Raw genomic sequence first — 23,358 nt, forward strand, 5'->3', positions numbered from 1 at the left:
TAAGTGCCTTTTTGCTTGAATAAAACAAAATATGTTGCTCCTCAGTCTTTGCCTTCTGCTAAATGTGTTTCCTACACAATGTAGAAAAAGTACTTCTCAAATGGTACTGTGTTGTTGTAGATAAAGTGTTCTATGGCAGTGATGGCGAATCTTTTAGAGACTGAGTACCCAAACTGCAACCCAAAACCCACTTATGCATCGTCGAGTGCCAGGTGGGTGTGGCCATTTGGCTGGACGTGGCCAATTGGCCAGGCGTGGCCAATTGGCTGGGCGTGGCTGCGGTAGTAACAGTAGACTGGGTGGGACTATAAAGTTCAATCAATTCCAACTTTGCAAGATCTTTTTTTCCTTGCGAGAAGTTGAAATTGACTGATTGAACCTTTTTTTTTTTTGCCCATGGTGGCAGAGGCCTAAAGTCAAAAGGTTTTATAAAACCCAGCTGAAAGCCTAGGATTGGAGTGACGGTGCATGTGCCCACAGAGAGGGCTCTGAGTGCCCCCTCTGGCACCCGTGCCATAGGTTCACCACCACTGTTCTATGAGATAAGTCAGGTTGCCAAAGATGCACATTGGCTGTTTCTAAAAAGAAAAATTTAAATGGTTTATGTAATATAGAAGTGAGATGCTGAGAAGAAACAACAGAGAGTCATACAGTGGTACCTCGGTACCCATCATTAATTGGTTCCATCATTAATTGCTATGAGTACTAAAAATGAGTACCAAACAAATCATGTGACTTACCACATGACCCTTTGTTTCTGCCAGAAAGGACTTCCTGTCCATCTCTTTTCCTATGTCAGCGATCTTCCCAGCAGGGCTGACTTCCTGTCCACCCTCTGCGGCCATCTCCCACTTCCTTTTTCAGTGACCTTGCTGGCATGGCCAAGTTCCTGTCTGTTCTCTGCAGTTGTCCCCTTCTTCCTATCACAGTGCATCATGTACCAAACAAACAACAAGTACTGGGACATTTTCATATCAAAATGCGTCAAGTACCAAATTCAACGAGTTTTGAAGCAGTCGAGTACAGAGGTACCGCTATATAAATATTTGGATTATTTTTGTAGAGAGTTACTATTGCTACTCCCCACTAAACTGAGATTCTACATAAAATTGCCAATAGATAAGGCTGTTTCATAAATTAAACACTCATTGCTTGATGGGAATGTTGTGAAACGTCGACATATTCATCCTTTGTTTCAGCAGCAGGCACAAATGCTGCTCATCCTCTTGCATCTAGGGCTTATGAACAAAGTCAGATCAACAACTCACCCATCCAATTAGATAGCAAAATAATGTGACAGTGCATGTCTTTCAACCTACCAACTCTGTGTTTGTTTTTTGCTAATGGTAGCTGCAAATTATATTCAAGTAAATAAATAGAGTCACTTTAGAAAACAAACTCATGTAAAATAAATATAGCAACAGGATTTTTCTGTCTCTTAACTTTTTCCCTATTAAAGCTTGAAGTATTGAAATCAGACTTTGCTCAGGAATGTAATCCTGATGTTTTCTAGGATATTTCATTTGTGTATGTGTAAAAGCAAATATTGAAATTTGATGAGCAGGTTTATAAGAACGAGTTGTATGCAGACATACAGGATAACGTTAAGAGGAGTTTAAGAGAAATATGAAATTTAGAAGCAAACATTTTTAAGAGGAAGATGTAAGTAACTCTCTAATCGATTAGACCAGGGCTTTTCAACCTTTTCACCCATTATACCACTTTTAGGATATGGCAATATCCGAGTACCACCAGTCGCCTAGCAAGGTGTCAAAAACTTGATGACCAAAAAAAAAAAAAGGAAAAAAGTGATGAAGTACAGGTAGTTCTCGACTTACAACAGTTCGCTTAGTGACTGTTTGAAGTTACAATGGCACTGAAAAAAGTGCCCCCCAAGCCACAGCCAAGCAAGACACCTGCCTGCCCACCTGGCGGTGCTCTTCCTCCTGTCCGAGGTTTTCATTGTTGTGAGCATTTCTGTTGAGGATTGGCAGCAGAGGTGGGGTGGGGGGGGTGTTTGGTTTTTATTCCCCCTGTCTGCTGGGTGGTTGCAGCAGGTTTTGGTCACTTCACATGATCCCGGGACACTGTGACTGTCATAAATATGAATCAGTTGCCAAGCATCTGAATGTAAATCACAAGACCCTGGAGATGCTGCAACATTCCAGCTGATTGGTGCTTCTTCTGGGCTCAGCAGAAGCACCAGGATCAGTGCTGCTTTCCAGCTGATTGGCACTTCTTCAGGGCTCAGCAGAAGCACCAGGATCAGCGCCAAGCTCCAGCTGGGGTCTGATGCCGATCCTGGCGCTTCCGCTGAGCCCTGTCAGCCCTGCAGCTCCAGCCATCTCCTGCTCAGGCTTGTGTGGTGCTGCCATCGGTTCAGCTCATTCCCCTCCCCCGCTACTTTTCTAGGATGGTCGCATACCACCTGCCAGGTGCCAATGTACCACAGGTGGTACCCATACCACTGGTTGAAAAGTCCTGGATTAGACAAGTGAGTTATTAACAGAAGGGAATTGTTACATGCCTGTGTTGACTCACTTCTTCTCGAAGAAGGTAAATAAGAGTAGCAAAATAAGCAAATAAATGATTAGCAAAATCAACAAGGATTGTGAGGGAGAGGTATTGTTCAAGAAAGAAAGTTAATATTTGTGTTGCCTAAAGTAACCTCAAGGCAGTACATCTTCACCACCTCTATAACTAACTAGATGAGATATCTAATCAAATCATAACACTACTTGTTAAACATCACCTGGCCTATAAAAGAAAAATCACTGATATTTCAGTAAATGAAGGGAAAAAATCCCAGTTTTCTGTCTGTGAGCTGATTCATAAAAATAAATATAATCAAAAGTTCACACTATATATTAAGTCATAAATGTTTTAGTCTTATTAATGTGGCTGTTTGTATTGTGTTATTATGACTGTGTTAAGTATCAGGAGTCTGAGTAAATTATAGCAGGATACAAGTCTAATAGCAATAGCACTTAAACTTATATACTGCTTCTTAGTGCTTTACAGCTCTCTCTAAGCCAGGGATCCCCAACCCCTGGTCCATGGACTGGTACCGGGCTGCAGCATGCCAGCAACCGGTCCACACAAACAAGCAAAGCCCCATCCGTGGAATGCAGGCAGCACACAAAACCACGCACTCTCCGGTCCGTGGAAAAACCTTGGGGACCTCTACTCTAAGCAGTTAACAGAATCAGCATATTGCCTCCAATAAGATGGGTCCTCATTTTAGTGACCTCGGAAAGATGAAAGGCTGAGTCAATTTTGAGCTGGTCAGGATTGAACTCCAGACTGTGGGCAGAGTTAGCCTGCAATACTGCATTCTGACTACTGTGCTACCATGGTTCCTAATAAATAAAACATGTTACATACAGATGTTAAGGCAGAATTATTCATCCTATGAATGTCTTCCTGGGTTGTTTTTCAATTCTCATGGAATAAGCAGGCTTATCACAAAACTAATCCCTGGCTGTTGCTTTTGTTCCTTTTCTGTCTGATCAGTCTGACCATTTGCTGGCAAAACCAACAGCGAGCTGTGACCACTGGGACCTTGTCAAACATTGCTGGTCACACTGTCAAACTATACGAAACTCTTTCAGGTTAATCAATAATGCTTTGTGTGAGATCAACCTAGATCAGGGATGTCCAACCTTGGCAATGTTAAGACTTGTGGACTTCAACTCCCAGAATTCCTCAGCCAGCCAAAGTTGGACACCCATATCTTGGATAGAGTATCTGTGGACTTCCTGGTGGGGTTGCATTGCCAGCTGCTGTAGGAATGGCCAGTGGCGAGAATACTAAGATTTGTAGTTGGTGACAGCAGAAAGGCCACAGGATTTTCAGCCATCAGCCCAGTATCACCTGAAGCAAATTTTCCTTTCCTGCCAAGTGCATATGCTTGGGAGTGGCAAAAGTATTACAAAGTGAAATGGTAAAAATCACAAGGTTAATTCATGAAGTATCCTAACCTAGAGAAGAGCTAAACTTAATTTCTTTCTTTCCCCTTTGAGTCAGATGTGGAAAGAAGCCATATGGTGACGCAATGCTAATTATGGGGCTGACTGTACAAGATAATCCCCCAATGAGTGCTTTCTCTGCAAATTTTCCTATTGTTTCATCACACTTCCTCTTTCCCCTTTGTTCAGATCTCTTCTAATCATCACAGCTGTGCATCTTTCCACATTAGATTCAAAGCAGTGATTGCCGGTTTCATTTTCACTCTGCAGCTCGCTTGTTAATCAGGGGAAATACCAGGAAGTGGCAAAATGAAACAAGAAACTGCCAAATACACTCGTGGAATCATACTTTGTAATTTCTAACCTAACACAAGACCCATTCTTTAATTGACTCATTTGCCTTTAGGGATTCCAAACAGGCTAAAATACACACACACACACACACACACACACACACACACAAATGGTTTTCACTATTGTTAAAGTATCATGGGACATGTGATAATGAAGTTTCCATCTGCTTTACAAAACTAAGCTCTTAACTGATGCATTCTTGCTAGAAGGTAAAGTGAAGTAAAGCAACAGGGCAGGACAAGACACAATAGATCAGGGGGTCTTCAAACTTGGCCCTTTTATGACTTGTGGGTTTCAACTCCCAGAATTCTTCTTAGCCTGCCTGACTAAGGTATTCTGGCAGTTGAAATCCACAAGTCATAAAAGGGCCAAGTTTGAAGACCTCTGCAATAGATGGAAACTAAGGAGAGAATCAACCTAGAACTAAGGAGAAATTTCCTGACAGTGAAAACAATTAATCGGTGAAACAGCTTGCCTCCAGAAGTTCACTGGAGATTTTTAATGAAGAGACTGGACAGCCATTTGTCCGGAATGGTATAGGACAGTGTTTCTCAACCTTGACAATTTTAAGGCATGTGGACTTCAACTCCTAGAATTCCACAGCCAGCAATGCTGGCTGTGGAATTCTGAGAGTTGAAGTCCACATGCCTTAAAATTGTCAAGGTTGAGAAACACTGGTATAGGATCTCCTGCATGGACAGGGGATTGGACTAAAAGACCTCCACAGCCCCTTCCAACTCTGTTATTCTGTATCCTGCAAGTTAAACCCTAGCTCTGAATTCTGAATTATATCATTCAGCAAACTAGTAGAAAATAGTGCCCACTGAAAAACTATGCTGGAAGTGAATTTTCGCTAACTCTGCCCCCTCCAGAAATGATGGGACTAAGATTTCCAGCATCCCTGCTAGTTTTTCCACCTCACCTGAAGCAACTGAGTGGGGGGAAATAACAGAATAGAAGAGCTCAAAGGGACTTTAGAGGTCTTCTAGTTCAAATCCCTACTCAAGCAGGCACGCTGGCTGAGGAATTCTGGGAGTTGAAGTCCACAAGTCATAAAAGCAGTGGTGGGATTCAAATATGTGAACAATTGCTTCTCTGTGTGGATGCCACTTCCGGAAATCCATTCTGGGCCTTGGCAACAAAAAATTAGCTACCGGTTCTGCCGAAGTGGTGCAAACCGGCTGAATCCCACCACTGCATAAAAGGGCCAAGTTTGAAGATCCCTGCCTTATACCATTTCAAACATATATAAGAAATGCTTATATAAGCATATGCCTAGTTTTACCTTGTAATATTTCAAAGGTTTCACTAAAAGTTGCTGAAGAATGCACTGTAGATTTCTGTATTAATTCACCAGAGAAACATTTCTGTCTGCTGACCAAAGAAAGGCACTTCATCTTTTATGAAAAGTGTTTGTAATGATGTAATTCCAAATTTATTTCCACAGTAATGCTTCTGTCATGGTTCTGATAGACAAGACCAGATAAATCAGAATTCCAAGGCTTGAGATTTCCTCAAAGAACATGTTTATTGGTTATATAGTATCAGCACAGTCAAAAGTGAAACCAAGTCTGAAGTTCCCTTCAAAGAGAAACTGCATTACAAAGTTAAACTTCTCACCCCAGTGCGATGCAATGAGCTACATTCCCCAATAGAAGAGTTTGGTGGGCTTTCTGACCAAAAGCTCACACTTTCATCTAACAGACAAAAATGACCTTGGTTCCCATGGGATAGTAAAATGTTTAATAGAAATCCTCCTGTTCTAGAATGAACAAAAATGACTACAGCCAGGTCATTACAGAGTTGACAGCTTCCATATTTGGAATACCACAAAGGATACTGAGTGGCTGATAGCAAAAAGCTGGGAGAGATATAGAAAATAAATTAAGAAGTTAGATGTATTCACAGTGGGAAACTTTAAACTGGGGAGTGGGTGGAGGGTGTCCAATCTTAGCAACTTTAAGACCTGTGGACTTCAACTCCCAGAATTTCCCAGCAAGCCACATTGGCTGGGGAATTCTGGGAACTGAAGTCCACAAGTCTTAATGTTGCCAAGCTTGAACCCTCCCTATCTTAAACTTGTATTGGGTTACATCAGGTACGGCCTTTTCTTTCCTTTTCTTTTTCTAATAAAAATGATTCATGATAGTGAGTAACATCTTGACTCACAATGCTAAAGGTTCGAGTGGCTCAGCAAAAGCAGGGACTGGCCTTTCAATGAGCAAAAGGCTGAAGAAGGAATTGTTTGTATTTTTTCATCTACATCTCAGAAAGTCTGTATTCCTCCCCACCTCCTGCCACTTATCAGAAATATATATCTCCAGAAGTCATTGTTCCCAAATAACGGAGGACAACAGAGCAAGTGCTTATTTTATGTACTTGCTTAATTTATAGGCCACCCAATCTCCATGACTCTGAGCAGTTTACATAATACAATATTAAACATATCAAAGACACTAAAAGTTAAATTAAAAATATTTTAATGTAAAATATTAAATTTTGTGAAAATTTCAGTCATTCATCCTCATAAATTGTGCATTACTAATCAGGTAAATTTCAACTATTAATTGTAATGAAGACTAGTAAATTAGATAAGCTTTTATAAAAAGTTCAGTCATTCAACCTCATAACTTTGGATGACTAAAATTTCAGATGACCTAAATTTCAACTGTTAATTGCAATGTAGAATATGAAGTTATGTGAGCTTTTGTGAAAATTTGGGTCATTTAACCTCATAAATTTTGGATGACAAATAGTATTAAAACTCTAGATTTCACATTTTAAGGAAATGAAAATTATTATGTTACATAAGTCTTCATTTAAGTTTCGATCATCTAGTCTCATAACTTTGGAAGACTAACTACCTATTGTTTAATTGTTAATTGCAATAAAGACTAGTATGGTAGGTAAGCTTTTGTAAAAATGCTGGTCATTCAACCTCATAAATTTTGGATGACTTAAATTTAAATTGTAATTACAATGAAGAATAGGAAGTTATATAAGATTTTGTGACAATTTTAATCATTTGACTCATAAATTTTGCATGAATAAAGACCGAAGTTTCCCATTTAAAGGAAATGAAAACTAATATCTCACCCAAGTTTTCATCAATGTTTAGATGATTTAAACTCATCACTTTGAAGATTAACAACCAGATATTATTAATTTCAATGAAACTAGTAATTTAGGTAAGCTTTTGTGAAAATTGTGGTCATTCAACTTCATAGATTGTGGATGACTAACTAGCTAAGTTTCAACTATTAATTGCAATGAAGAATGTGAAATTATGTAAAATTTTAGGGAAATTTGGTCATTCAACCACATAAATTGTAGGTGACTAACTATTGGTAGATAAATTTCAACTATTAAGCACAATGAAGACTAGTAAGTTAGGTAAGCTTTTGTGAAAAATCTGGTCATTCAACAACATTAATTTGAGATGACTAACTAGCTACGTTTCACATCTTAAAGGAAATGAAAGCATCAACATTTAGGTCATTTAGCCTCATTATTTTGGAAGGTTAACTAACTAAGCTTCAATTGTCATTGCAATGAAAAGTAGTATGTTTCATAATCTTTCGTTAACACTTTGGTCATTCAACCTCATAAATTGTGCATTACTAACCAGGTAAATTTCAACTATTAATTGTAATGAAGACTAGTAAATTAGATAAGCTTTTATAAAAAATTCAGTCATTCAACCTCATAACTTTGGATGACTAAAATTTCAGATGACCTAAATTTCAACTGTTAATTGTAATGTAGAATATGAAGTTACGTGAGCTTTTGTGAAAATTTTGGTCATTCAACCTCATACATTTTGGATGACAAAATAGTATTAAAACCCTAGATTTCACATTTTAAGGAAATGAAAATTATTATGTTACAGAAGTCTTCATCTAAGCTTAGATCATCTAGTCTCATAACTTTGGAAGACTAACTACCTATTGTTTAATTATTAATTGCAATAAAGACTAGCATGGTAGGTAAGCTTTTGTGAAAATTGTGATCATTCAACTTCATAAATTGTGGATGACTAACTACCTAAGCTTCAACTATTAACTGAAATGAAGACTAGCACATTAGGTAAATCTTTGTGAAAATTGTGGTCATTCAACCTCATAAATTTTGGATGATGAAATAGTATTAAAGGCCTAGGTTTCACATTTTAAGGAAATGAAAATTGTAAGTCTTCATCTAAATTTAGATCATTTAGTCTAGGGCTTTTCAACCTTTTTACCAACTGAACCACTTTTAGGCTATGGCAATATTCGAGTACCACCTATCAAGGTGTCAGAAACTTGATGACCAAAAAAAAAAAAAAAAGAATTAGTTACTGGCTAGAAAGGAAAGTTAATGAATGCAGCCGGCACTTAAGGAAGAAAAAAAATGTAGTAAGTATTGGCTGCTGGCTAAGGCAGCCTCCCCAAAAGGCTCCATTCATAAGTAAAGGAATGCTACAGGCAAAATCTATTCAGGAGAAAACTACTTCAAAATCCCTTGCAGCAAAATTTACAGCTAACAATAGCAGAACAATAGAAGCTAACAGGAGACATCAGCCATCAGCCAAGTAGAAATTGCCAAACACTCCTTAAGAATACAAAGCCCACATTGCACAAATCCCAGAACTTCAAAGTCACAAAAGCACATAAGAATCTTTCCACTCTTTATCTCCCTCCCTCCGTGTATTACCTCCAGCTGATGCTACCTTTCTTCATTCCTCCTGGAGGGCAACCCCTCCCCTGCTGCATTTCTTGCCTGTTTGTTGCTGCCAGCACAGGTGGCTGCCACAGAAGTTATAGATCGGCTCATGGCTGGCCTGCTTGAACTCCTTGATCTCCTCTCCTCTCCCCCCCACCCTCCTCCTTCAGTGCAGCTAGAGCTAACTCCACATCCTCTCGAGGCTGCTTCTTTTTCCCTCTCCTGCCCAAACTGCCTCCTTTTATAGCTTCTCCTGTCTCCCCCCCTCCTCCTCCTCCTTTCTCATGGAGGAGAGTAATCCAAAAGTGAGCCTGGAGTGAGGCTCAGCCTGGAGTGACTCTCTCTGCAGCTCCAGAGGACTCTCTCACAGTAAGTCCTTGCCTGCACTGGCTCTTTCCCTCCCCCATTACACTTGGTAGCAGGGCTGTGTACCACCTGCCACTCGTTAATGTACCACAAGTGTACCCACCGGTTGAAAAGCCCTGATCTAGTCTCATAACTTTGGAAGACTTAACTACCTAACACTCAACTTTAATTGCTATGAAGACTAGTAAGTTAGGTGAGCTTTTGTGAATAATCTAGTCACTCAACCTCATAAATTTTGGATGATGAAATAGTGCTAAAACTCTAGGTTTCATATTTTAAGGAAATGAAAACTAATATGTTATGTAAATCTTCTTCAAAATTTAGATCATTTAACCTCATAATTTTGGAAGGTTAACTATTGTTCAACTGTTAGTTGCAATAAAGACTAGTATTTTTTGTAAACTTTTCTGAAAATTTTGATCATTCAATGTCATAAATACAGTGACTAACTAGCTATGTTTCAACAGTTAATGGCAATGAAGAATACCAAGTTACATAAGCTTTTATGAAAATTTTGGTCATTCAACCTCATATATTTTGGATGACTAAAGATCTAAGCTTCACATCTTAAGAAATGAAAACTAGTGTGTTTCATAAGTTTTCAGGAATGTTTAGATCATTTAACTTCATAACCTTGGAGAACTAAGTACCCAAGCTTCAAGTTTTAATTGCAATGCCTAGTAAGTTATATACTTAAAAAAAATCATATAACCATATAAACCCCGCTGTCTTAAATGTGGACAGGTTGCCCAAACGCTGAATTTTGATCATGTCACCTGTAAAAATTAGCATAATGCTAGAGATACATGTGAAGCTTCCCTCCCCCCCCCTTTTTTTTTTAGCTCAAAACAACCATTTCCAGAAATCAACAATAACTTTAGAGGGAATCCTTTGGATGTAGTGATTAATCAGTTCAAAACATTCCTTCATCTGGATCTGGACAATCTTCCAAGCACACAAATTGTAGTTCTTATTTTTCAAGAAGTCATGGAGCCTTTGGAAGTATCTTTTTACTCTCAACCTGGTCAGCTGCAATTTTTGATTCCTGGGAGATGTGGTGACTTGTTTCAGCTCTGAATTCTCACATGCTTCCAGCATCTTAATCTGCTGATCCAGTCCAATGTGGAAATCTTTTAAGGAGACTTTGTGCCAAACCAGTTTAGTATGACTTTGTTTGAAGATAATGCCTATCTGTTGGAGGATTTCTTTAACAGCTGTTTTTGCAACGTCTACTTGGGATTCATCATTCATATCAATCAATATTTTTTCAGTGGCTTCAAATGAAAAAATAATGTCCTTGATACATTGAAGAGGAATGGTTGATCCTATATTGCTACTTAGAAGATTGAAGTTGACCTGGTTGGCTTTTAGTAGCTTCCTCTGAAGTTGGTTACAGTTCTGAGAAGAGATTCCACCAAAGGAGATTATCCATATGCAAATATAGAGACAGCAATTGTTCATAATCATGGTGAAGGTGAGATAGTAATTGCTGATTAGCTCTTTCAAAAAATTTTCTGAGATCTGCTACATATTTCATTTAGTTGTGGTATTTATATCATCAGGGATTAAACTTCCCTACGGTTAGTAATGTCTACATAAATTTTGATAACTAACTAACATAAGGTTCAACTTTCAATGAAAACTAATGTATTATGTAACCTTCATTAAATTTTTGGTTATTTGACCTTAAATTTTGCGGGACAAATTACCTAAAGTTCAATTCCTAATAGGCATGGAGACTAGTATGACACATAAGTCATCAAAGTTTAATTCATTTAAGCTCATAACTTTGGAAAACTAATTAAGCTTCAACAATTAATTGCAACAAGGATAAGTATGTTTCATAGGCTTTTATAAAATTTTGGGGTCACTAAAACCTCATAAATTTTGGATGACTAAAGAATTAAGTTTCACAGTAAAATAAAAACTGGAACATTACTAAGCTTTCATCAAAGTTCAGATCATTTAACCTCATAACTTTGGAAGACTAACTACCTAAGCCTCAACTTTTAATTTTGCAATGAAGACTAGTATATTTCCTAAGCTATCATGAAAATTTTGGTCATTCAATCTTATAAATTTTGGATGACTAACAACTTTCAAATATTAATGGCAATGAAAACTGGTAGGTTAAGCTTTTATGAAAATATTGGTCATTCAACCTCATAAATTTTGAATGACTAAAATTTTGGATGACCTAAGTTTCAGCTGTTAATTGCAATGAACAATATAAAGTTGTATAAACTTTTATGCAAACTCATAAAGTTTGAATGACTAAAGTTTTGGATGAGCTAAGATTCAACTGTTTATTGCCATGAACAATACAGAGTTGTGTAAGCTTTTATGAAACTTTTGATCATTTAGCTTTTTTTGGATCTCTAAAATTTTGGATGTCCTAAATTTTAACTGTTAATTGCAACAAAGAATAAAAAATTGTGTAAGCTTTTGTGAAAACTTTGGTCATTCAACCTCAGACGTTTTGGATGACTAACTAGCTAACTTTCAAATATTAATGGCAATGAAAACTGGTAAGTTAGGTAAATTTTTATGAAAAATTTGGTCATTCAACCTCACAAATTTTGGATGACTAAAGTTTTGGATAACCTAAGTTTCAACTATTAATTGCACCAAATAATGCAAAATTGTGTAAGCTTTTGTGAAAATTTTGGTTATTCAGCCTCAAATTTTGGATGACTAAAGACCTAAATTTCACATTTTAAGGAAATGAAAATTAGTATCTTACCTAAGGCTTCATCAAAATTTAACTCATTTAACTTAAAAATGTGGAAGACTAACCAACTGAATCTCAACTGTTATTTTCAGTGAAGACTAGCAAGCTAGGTAAGCCTTTGTGAAAAATTTGGTCATTTAACCTCAAAATTTTGGATGACTAAAGACCTAAGTTTCACATTTTCACACAATGAAAACTAGAATGTTACCTAAATAAGCATCAGATTTTAGATCATTTCACCTCAGAACTTTGGTAGACTACCTAAGCTTCATCTTTTAATTGCCATGAAGAATAGTATGTTTCACAAACTGTCATAAAAATTTTATGCATTCAATCTGATCAATTTTGGAGGGCAAACTGTCTAAAGTTCAACTCGTAATAAAAATGAAGAGTAGTACTGGTATGTTATGTAAATCTTCACCCAGGCTTAGATCATTTAACCTCATAACCTTGGAAGACAAACTACCTAAGCTCTAACTGTGAACTGCAACAAAGACTAGTATGTTTCATAAGCTTTCATGAAAATTGTGGTCATTCAACCTCACTAATTTTGAATGACTAAAGTCCTAGCCTTCGTATTTTAAGGCAATTAAAACTGTACGTTATATAAGCTTTCATCAAAGTTTGCTTCATTTAATGTCACAACATAGAATATAGAATATGAAATAAAAGGATTGGGAGGAACCTTAGAGGTCTTCTAGTCCAAACTCCTGTCTAATCTATACTACTCCAGACAAATGGCTGCCCAGTGTCTTCTTGAATACCTCCAGTGATGGAGCACTGACTCAGGCTTTATTAAGGACAAAAGAGTTACTTTTCACTTAATTACGTCTTAGTGAAATAGTTTCTAAAAACAGTTTAGACCAGGGCTGGCTCAGGAATTCTGGGAGTTGAAGTCCACAAGTCATAAAAAGAGTCAAGGTTGCCTACCCCTGGTTTAGACAGATCAGAATTTTTTATCTGACAGGAGAGGGGAGAGAAAAATAAACTTATGGAGTTTTCACCTTGATCTGCACTTGTATCAAATGAAACGGGACAAAAGAAAAATACACACAAATATTACAGTAATGGTCTCTCACTGTCCAGCCAATCAACATAGAATTTTGCCAGCTGTAGCTTGGCAGTCCCTTATCAAATAGCAGATAAGATGTTCTTGAGAGCCGGCCTTGAAAAGCCAACCTTTACAGCACTTTGGATGGAAAGCTGAACTCCTACCTTCTTTATCATCAGAAGATCAGTCTTTTAAAAATAAATCATGTCAAGCACTAGGTTTTGGCTATATGTTTCTTTTTTAATGTGAGAGGGGAATGAAGCAAGTAAGAAATCTTCCCCTTGATCTCAAAAAGCTGATTGAAATCCAACGGAAACCCAGACCATATACCTCTTCCTACACAACATCCTGAAATGGAGCTAAGTTAGAAGCGAGGGATTTAAATGTTTATAATAAAGAAATGGTATTTTTCTTATAATTGATTTTTTTTCAAGAAATACATGCTGTTTTCTAAATAGTAGCCACTTCTCCAGCTAGCACTTTTCATCTATATAAGTTTTTAAATAAATATATATATATTGAAGCAGAAAAGTGAAAGTCAAGGTATCTTCACATTATACACTGAAAAAAAAGTGTAATACTTCAATGTATAAATACAGAGACATTATTTAGCACTACAACGTATTCCAAAGAATCTTTCCAGGGAATAAACCTTGAAACCCTCATCCAACATGTCTACTATGACCACAAGATATTGGTGTCTGTTCACTTGCCTAGGGATCTTCTTCACTGAAATTTCATCCCAAGATTGTAACCAACTTCACAGCAGGCTACATGAAGCCAACTTGGGCAACTTGAATCTCCTAACAAGAAATATAGGATCAACCATTCCCCAACAATGTATCAGGGACATCATAGATTCCTCACTCTATACCAGTGAAGAAAATCTAATGAATATGGTAAACAAATTACAGGGGGAGAATGCCAAGGTAGCTATTAAAGAACTTCTCCAACAGATAGACCTCATCTTCAAGGAAAGCCATAGTGAATTAGTTTGGGATAAGAACTCACTAAGAGAATTCCACATTGGACTGGATCAAGAAGTAAGGAAGATAGAAACTTGCTGGAATACTGAGGTGGAACATGGCATCAGATCTCCAAGAGGTCAGAAACGGCAGTTCACCAGGCTGAGAGTGAAAAGATATTTTCAGAGGCTCAGAGACTTCTTGAAAAACAAAGAGTACAATCTGTGTGCCTGGAAGGTTATCCAGATCCAAATCAGAGAATGTTTTGAGTGGATTAACCAACTCAATCAAAAAATTCCACGTGAAGGTACTTAGATAATCACTCCAAATTGAATATTTCTAGCATACAATTGAATATTTCTAGGATACAGTGCAGTCCTTTTAATCAACTCAGTAAAAGGTTTTCATCATTTTGATTTGTTATTTGAAAGCAAAATGTAATGCTTGCTCTATTCTGCTACATAAATTTAAAAAAGAAAAAGATATATCCAGAATGTCAGCACTGTATTTTAAAATAGGTTAGAAACTGGAATAGAATCTTTCATTTTTTGTGAGTGGTATGCATATGTTAAAAATGTTCAGTTTAAAAAAGGAAAATGTTTTATAATTACAATACTTGTAAAACTCAATTTTAAAACTTCTCTTTTTGTTCTAGGTTGATGTGCTCTCAGTGATGCAACAAAATTAGAAAAATGAAATCATTCATCTTTCACTGGTGACTTTGACACATCTTCAGAAAACATAAAATTCTTTTTTTACCGCTTCCTGAATTCTTTTACTTAAGTAAAAATAGAAGTCAAAATGTCAGAATCTCTATAAAATATCCACCTATTGAAAAACATTCTTTCCACCTTCTGAAACCTTTTGAAGTTTTGTTGCTTACGATTTTCATCATGAAATATGTTTCCTAGGTTTTCTTTCCATTTAATTAATGTATATTTATGTTGTGATGATTACGACAAGATATTTAAAGGCACTTCATATTGAAACCAAAATTTAAGACTTTTGGACTTCAATTCCCCATGCTGGCTGTGGAATTCTGGGAGTTGAAGTCCACATGCCTTAAAATTGTCAAGTTTGGGAAACACTGCCCTAGAACATTCTCTGAATGCCTTGGGAATTTTCTTTCTTTGGCAAGAAATCCGCACCAAACAGATTTCCTTGAAATAAAATTGATACTAAAAGAAAAAGATAGTAGTTTAAGTTTAGCTAGATAGCCAGCTTTCCATGGAAGCATAAGGTTTTGTATTAAAAAAAATCAGTGACTGTAACACTTATGAAGTATTATCATGTATATATACCTTTAAAAAGCTAAATATAATATTACTGTATTTTTTTCCATTGTAAATGGCAATCCGCTTAAAACATAAAATATTATTGTTGTGTAATCTGAAATCTTATTTATGTTGCTTATGAATATTGATTTATTTTTGTATATTGTATATTTTTGTTGGTTTTATTTATTTTGAATTATCTATTTATTAAAAATGGTAGCTCTAGCCATATTGTCAGTTTGTATTATTCCATGTATTTGGAAAGTATTGTGGTGAGTTACCTTTATAGCTATTTTTGGATTGCAATTACAGCATTTACAGTTTAACTTGGTGCTTATTTATATGGAAATTGATGTCAGCTGATCAATAAAACTTTCTCTCCCAAAAAAATATGGATATGATAGCACATTAATTTAACTTTTCATTAAATGTTTTTAAAACCAGTGGAAAGCATAAAAAACTAACAAATCTGGCCAATAAATAACATTTCAGATATTTTCCCCTTTATATGATCTAGATTAGGAAATAATATGCACATAATCTGCTTTTACAATTCTTTTGGCCCAACTAAATGTGATTATGTTCCTGCAATTACTAATTCACAAAATGGATTTTAAGCCCAAATGGTATAGGGCAGTGATGGCGAACCTTTCAGAGACTGAGTGCCCAAACTGCAACCCAAAACCCACTTATGCATCGTCAGGTGCCGGTGGCCGAGTGTGGCCCATAAGGTGGGCGTGGCTGCGGTGGTAATGGCAGATTGGGTGGGACTAAAAAGTTCAATCAATTCCAATTTTGCAAGATCTTTTTTTTCCAAGAAGTTAAAATTGACTAATTGAACCTTTTTTTTTTTTTTTTGCACACAGCGGCAGAGGCCTAAAGCGAAAAGGTTTTATAAAACCCAGCTGAAGGCCTAGGACTGGGGCGACGGCGCACGTGCCTACAGAGAGGGCTCTGAGTGCCGCCTCTGGCACCTGTGCCATAGGTTCGCCACCACTGGTATAGGACTATAGAGTATACAGTAATTTACTCTTGGTCAATTTTATACACAAACAGGGATTTTTAAAAAATGAGTCCAAAAATCAATGCAGAAATTATATTCACTTTTCTGAATGTTCTAGAAAATTTATGTTAAGAACTTCTTGCCTGTGGCTCTTTTTTATGTAAATTATTCCACACAAATGGGAAGCTTTAACCGTTTTTCTGTATTCGAGCTTAACTATCAATTAGAGTACAATGTACAGATTTGAATTCCACCATCAATCTTTCCCAAAATACTTACTGTCTCATAATATATTTCATTGCTAAATAACCCATTCAATTAAAATTAGTGAACTACAATTTGAAATACAAAAGCTTACTCAGAAGCTGGAGATTGACTCCAGATACAATCAAACCAGCATCTCTCTAACAAAGTTATCTCCAGTTTCTGCAAATTTTATGACTTCAAAAGTTCTCTGAACTTTTATCATATCAGCAAATTGTGACATTCAGACTATGAAAGGCCAACATGTTAAGTGAAGCTTGTCGCAAATTTATACATAGTTTATTAAAACCTATAGCTGCAAATAAATGTGCTTACTTATTAATATACCAAGAGTGATATATATATATATATATGTTTTCTGAGGTTTTCGCGGGTATTTGTATGTAGGTCTTTGGTTGTTCGGGTTTTCTCCCGCGTAAAATTGGACATATATGTATATATATGTTTAACCCACTTATACTGATGCCCTTATTACATAACGAAATGTAAGATATATATTGGAGGGGCTAAATTTGTATTGTTTTGCAATCAATTGGATATGTGGTTACTTATTTTCTTGTTAATTACTTATATGATGTCTTTAGTGTTATTTATATTTTCATTCAAAATTATAAATGCTCTTTGCTCTCTTTTGTTTATTTTCATAGTGAGGTATTGAAAATAAAACTAGTTAATTTTCTCCATCTGCTGCAAAGCCAGTAAAACTTCATTTCAATAAAAACTGTCCCTGTTGGAAGTTCTGGGATTCCTTTGCAATCCCACATTGCAGATCAGAAAAAAATATATGAAGTTTTGTGGAGATGGGGTTAGAAATTCTGTCCGATGAGCTAATGCATAAGAAAAAAAAAGGATTTTTTTTTTCAAAAGAATAGTAAATGCTAAAGGACTTCCATCCTATTGTTTGTTAAGCATTCATGATATCAGGGCAAATTATTACTATTCAAGAGGGGAGAATAAAAAGTACAGCCAGTTTATCCTAGAGTGTTTGAGTGTTTCTTTTCTTTTGTTATTGTTTTGCTTTGCTACTATTATTTGATTTTATTCCTAGTTTATACTAATATACACACAAACACACACATATGCACATACGTACACATTTAATTAAAAAAAACAGAAAAAGAGTGTGCCAATCAGACAAATACAAAATAACAGAAAGGGACCTTGAAGATTTTGTAATCCAACCCCCTGCTCAAGCAGGAAAGTCTATATCAGGGGTCCCAACCCCCAGTACGTGGACCAGTACCGGGCCACAGCATGCCAGCAACTGGTCCACACAAACAAGCAAAGCCCCATCTGCGGGATGCAGGCAGTACATGAAATCATGTCCCCTTCGATCTGCAGAAAAATCTCTCTCCACGGAACCGGTCCCTGGTACGCAAAAGGTTGGGGACCTCTGCCCTATACCATACCATTTCAGACAAATTTGTCCAATTTCTTCTTAAAGCCTCCAGTGTTGAAGCACCCACAACTTCTAGAGGCAAGCTTTTTCACTGATTAATTGTTCTGTCAACAAATTTCTTCATGTGTTGCTTCGTGTCCTGCCTTCAAGTGCTTTGATCCCTTCTTCTTTGTGGCAACCCCTGAGATATTGAAACACTGCTATTGTGTCACTCCTAGTCTTTCTTTTCATTAAACTAGACATACCCAATTCCTGCAGTTGTTCTTCATATGTTTTAATTTCTAGTCTCTAATCGTCTTTATTGCTCTTCTCTGCACTCTTTCTAGGCTCAACATCTTTTTTATATCAGAGACCAAAACTTGATGCAATATTCCAAGTGTGGTCTTACCAAGGCACTATAAAGTCATACTATCACTTCATATGTTGATGACACTTAGTTATGCATCTCTTTTTTGGTCCAAGGTTCCATTCCAGTGTCTGGAGCTTGGGGATGGGGAAGAATGATTTTAGCTCAACTCTGCTAAGTCTTGAGGGTCCTACAGAAAATGTCTATCTTCATCTAGAGCAGAGGTCACCAACTTTTCTCGGCTGACAGACCAGAGGGAAAGGGACGTGGAAGCATTTTAAATGTGCACATGCGCAGGTGCACACACGCAAGGGGCTGCAAGCACACAAGCGATGCAAACAGGGCAGCGCTAGTGCCCACATGATACTCACTAGCCCTGCCCTGTTCTTGTGTGGCAAAGCACCCATTTTCACACCCCGCAACATGGCAGCATCCCATTTTTACACCCCATGGTGGCATCCCATCTTCGTGCCCCGCAGCATGGTGGCATCCCGTTTTGGCCCCAATGGTGCAGTGTCGTGCTTTTTTTGTGTCCTGTAGCATGGCATTGACCTGTTTTTGTGCCCCTTGGCCGTGGCGCTAGAGCAAGTGGGGGGATGTCCATGCATATGTGCTTGCACTGGCCAGCCTGTCCTGCAGTCCAGTGGCCAGTAGGCCATGACCCACTACCTGGCGTCGGTTCGCAGCTTGGAGACTCCTATCTAGGGGCAACACTCTCCCAAAGAGAGTTAGGGCAATTTAGAGGTCTTTCTGGGCTAATGGCTCCTGCTCAAAGACAGTGGTAATTAGGAGGGTTTTTGTATAGGTTTGTGTTATATAGAAATCTTTTGCTGTTGCCTCCATTAACTGGAGACCTTACTCACACTAATTCATACTTCCAAGTTGGATTACCATAATTTGCTATACAATATCAAATACAATACAGTATCATACAACAGTGAGAACAATTAGTCAGTGGAATGGCTGGCCTTCAAAAGCTGTGGGTGCTCCAGCACTGGAGGTTTTGAAGAAGAGACTGCACAACTATTTGTCTGAAATGGTATAAGGTCTCCGGCTTGGGCAGGAGGTTGGTCTAGAGGACCTCCAAGGTCCCTTCCAACTCTACTATTTTGTACTCTGTTATTACAATTAGCCACAATAGAAGTAGTCTTAGCCTTCTGGTGGAGTTGATTCTTGGAGACCCACCCCCAAGAGAAAACCTTCCTAAAGGAGTAAGAAGAAATCCCCATAAGATAACACCCTGGCCTCTTTATTTTCCTTTAAACTCCTTATGCCATCTGCCAGTACTGCTTATTAAGAAGGAGTGAGGTGTGCTGGGTATGTTTGCCACTTTGAGTTATTTTCAAAAATAATAAAGGTAGGATACAAATATATAAATAACACTAATAAAAATGTGCTATGTTTTTAATGCAGATTATAGTTTAAATCACCTATATGATAACATGCCAGTGTTTGTGTCGATCAAGATGTGATCAGATGTTATGGAAACAGCTTCACGAATTAAGGGAGTTGACAACTTTATTAAAAGAGGATTTTTGATCTTTTGGATTAAGTTGAAGAGTGCCTAAAATGTTGGCATTCATGAACTTGTATGATATTATCTTTGTAATATATTTATGTTATTTATAATTGTTATGAAAAGGAAGGAAGGAAGGAATGCCCTATACATGCCCTATACAGAAAACCAACAAAATAGACGAAATAATCCAAAATACCACTTTTATTTGGAGTTACATTTTAATAGCATTTAAAATAGACTTCTTGAATTTTAACAAGCAATGAAGACTAGCATAGTTTAAATATGTCACATAAATAAATAAATAAATGGATAGATAAATAATATAAATAAATGAATAGTAAATAAATATTGGCCAGCAATGTTTACATTGTTTTGTTATAACGACAAAACAAAAATAAATAAATAAATAATACTGCAATTCTCTAGTGGAATTAATATTTAAAAAAAGAATAAAAATATTTTGTAAAATAGTTTGACCAGTATTACAACTGCGGGGCTTGAACATCTGCACTCAGTAGTTATTTTGGACCTCATCTATTCTCTTGAGTGTGTTCCACCAAATTTTATCCCTAGAAAAATCATTCAACATAATTTATCTCCAAAGAAAGCTAAGGTAGCAAAATTGGTTTGTTATCTTTCCCAAAGTTGCTTCTCTTTATTGACTTTGTGGTTCGAGTGGTCTGGTAGAGTCAAATGGATCGTAGAACTTTCAGTAGCAATTAAATCAGCTTTGCAGGTGCATTGCGACATCTTTTGCTATGTTTCATACACAATAGAGTGGAAACGACTTCCGTCTGGTTGGTGTGATTTCCCTGGGTTTCAATGGTGGTAAATCTTCCAGTCGTCTCTCGTGTCACATCAACTATTTCTGTTAGTGAATTGAAACTTCCTTGAATCACTGAGTTCAGTTAGATATAATTTCAATTCTACTGGTTTCATTTGACATTAGGATCACGTATTTTACCCTGTATATAATACCACAGAAAGGTGTATTATGTTTAAGGGAATTGGGTGAACGAAGGAACACAATTTTATCTTTTCACATAGAATTCTTTGATAAAAGTTCACATTGGAATCTGTGGAAACATAGGACAATTTGTTGAAGCTTGACAAATTCTGCAGAAGAACCTTTCGCAATTTGTTTCAGAAGGACTTTTTCTGTGGATTTCCAATTTTTTGAAGAAGGCTCCATTGTTTTACTTTACTTTTCATTTTGTAACTTCACGAAGCAATCCAGTCAAAGGGAAAGTAGAAAGAGGAAACCTCAGAAAGCTTACTCTCTAGGAATAAGTGAAAGGCATCGAGTGAAAGCTGAGTGGGTTCATGTTCCTGCTTTTGTAGCGTCATAGAGAGCAAGTCAAGCTAGAAGGAAAAGGAAAAAACAGTTAGGAATCCCTATTCTTGTTAAGAATTATTTAAACTGTTAAACATTTTAATTCAAATTAATAAACCTAGTTTTCTCCTTGCTTTGTATAAAAGTGCCCTATACTTTTCTACCTAGCCTAATTTAAGCAAAGTAATTCCTAAAATGTTGGTTTCGTGAAAACTTTATGTCTACATTCAAAAGTCAAAGAGTTGTAGTAATTTAATTAAAAGACGTAGTCTAGATGCTAGAGATGTAGGTTGAGCTATATATTAGCTAAATATAATCATAACATCTACATAGTGGTTTCTTTTTTAGATGCAAAATGGCCAGTCAGAGGTCTTTTAAAAGAAACCGTACAATATAGGAAAAAGAATCTGTATTGTAATTCCAAATTGGGGATTTGTAGAGTGAGATATTTTTATAGAATGAGATTTATGTTTTCATGGACACCATTCGATAATCCTATATTCACAGGGTTCACAAATGAGTTGTGCCATCACTTGGTTTCTTCATAGTTGCTGTATTAGAGATCTAACAGCAACTTGAAGGACAATTCAGAGATGAAATAGAAAACTTCTAGCCTAAAGTATTCAGTGGGAGCCACTATAGTTAAGAATGTGGAAAAAGAGTGTAGCAATTATTCCCATCTAAGAATACAGAAAAACCTCAATGTAGACTGTTAAGAAAGATATTCTGTCAATGACATCAAACGTAATAGTCAAGTAATTCATACAATGTTTCTCAAAAGAATCATGAGGAATATTTGGGGAAGACAGAATTTTGATGTATACAGTATATCAAAAGAAGTAAGGGTAAATTTTCCTAGTTTCCTAATTTTCCTTTAAATTCTAGTCAAAAATAATTTTTAAGAAGTACATGATACCTTGAATTGGAATCCTTTGGATAAGTTGATGAATCAGTAGGAAACATTCAGAGGACAATTCAGAGACAAAATAGAAAATCTCTAGCCTAAAGTAATCAATGGGAGCTATATAGTTAAGAATGTGGAAAAAGAGTGTAGCAATTATTCCCATATAAGAATACAGAAAAACCTCAATGTAGATTGTTAATAAAGATATTCTGTCAATGACATCAAAACATAATAGTCAAGTAATTTCTGAAAAGAATCATACAGAATTTTTGGGGTGGACAGAATTTTGATGTATACAGTATATCATAAGAAGTAAGTGTAAATTTTCCTAATTTTCTAATTTTCCTTTAAATTCTAATCAAAAATATTTTTTAAGAAGTACATGATACCTTGAGTTGGAATCCTTTGGATAAGTTGATGAATCAGTAGGAAATATTCTCTGAGTTGGATCTGGACAATCTCCCAGGCACACAAACTGTATTTCTTATCTTTCAGGTAATCGTTCAGCCCTTGAAAATGCCTCTTCACTCTTAATCTGGTGAGCTGCACTTTCTGATCCCTTGGAGATATGGCACCACCTCCTAACTCTGCATTTTGGCATGTTTCCAGTTTCTTAATCTGCTCATCCAATCCAGTATGGAATTGTCTTAGGGAATTCTCATCCCAAAACAATTCGGCATGAACTTGCTTAAAGAGGAGGTCTGTCTGTTGGAGCATTTCCTGTATTGCTCTTTTGGCATCCTCTTCATGGGATGCTTCATCTATGCTCATTAAATGTTCTTCACTGAGAGGTGAGAAGTCTATAATATCCCCGATACATTTTAAGGGAATGGTGGCTCTCATTTGACTTCCCAAGAGTTCCAAGTTTCCTTTGTTGGCTTCCAGTAGTCTGGTGTGGAGTTGGTCACAGTGCTGAGATGAGATTTTGGTGAAGAACATCACCAGAGAGATTTGCAGAAACCAAAGTTGTGTCTTCATAATGGAGATATAGGAGTATGACCTCTTTTAAAATGTAGAATCTGGAAGATTGGTTCTTCTGAAAGATGCTCCTGAGTCTGCTGCATCTTTGTATTTATGCCACTAGGATACTGCAATTTCTTTTTTCTGTTTCTCTACTGATTCTCTATATTATGGTTTTCACTTTTCTTCTTCCTCATGTATACCCCCCAAGCCATTCTGA

The 23,358-nt window shown here is 36.7% G+C and overlaps 3 protein-coding genes across 3 annotated transcripts; 1 reads left to right on the plus strand and 2 right to left on the minus strand.

Annotated features, from left to right (window-relative positions):
- Positions 1–10,232: 10,232 nt before the first annotated feature.
- LOC120314220 (interferon kappa-like) lies at positions 10,233–10,856 on the minus strand. Its single transcript, XM_039357076.1, has one exon. It carries the CDS (start codon positions 10,854–10,856, stop codon positions 10,233–10,235), a length of 624 nt encoding a protein of 207 aa, XP_039213010.1.
- Positions 10,857–13,842: 2,986 nt separating this feature from the next.
- On the plus strand, positions 13,843–14,796 carry LOC120314221 (interferon epsilon-like). The gene is made up of 2 exons (XM_039357079.1): positions 13,843–14,443; positions 14,792–14,796. Exons 1-2 carry the CDS (start codon positions 13,843–13,845, stop codon positions 14,794–14,796), a joined length of 606 nt encoding a protein of 201 aa, XP_039213013.1.
- A 7,034-nt stretch (positions 14,797–21,830) lies between these two features.
- Positions 21,831–23,021, minus strand: LOC120314222 (interferon omega-1-like). Its single transcript, XM_039357080.1, has 2 exons — positions 22,568–23,021; positions 21,831–21,910 (listed from the first exon to the last, which is right to left on the minus strand). The coding sequence occupies exons 1-2, from the start codon at positions 23,019–23,021 to the stop codon at positions 21,831–21,833; spliced, it is 534 nt and encodes a 177-aa protein (XP_039213014.1).
- Between the last annotated feature and the right edge of the window lie 337 nt (positions 23,022–23,358).

The sequence above is a fragment of the Crotalus tigris genome, unplaced genomic scaffold, assembly GCF_016545835.1.
Source record: "Crotalus tigris isolate CLP2741 ecotype Arizona unplaced genomic scaffold, ASM1654583v1 scf7180000018862.1388955, whole genome shotgun sequence".
Lineage (NCBI taxonomy): Eukaryota > Metazoa > Chordata > Lepidosauria > Squamata > Viperidae > Crotalus > Crotalus tigris.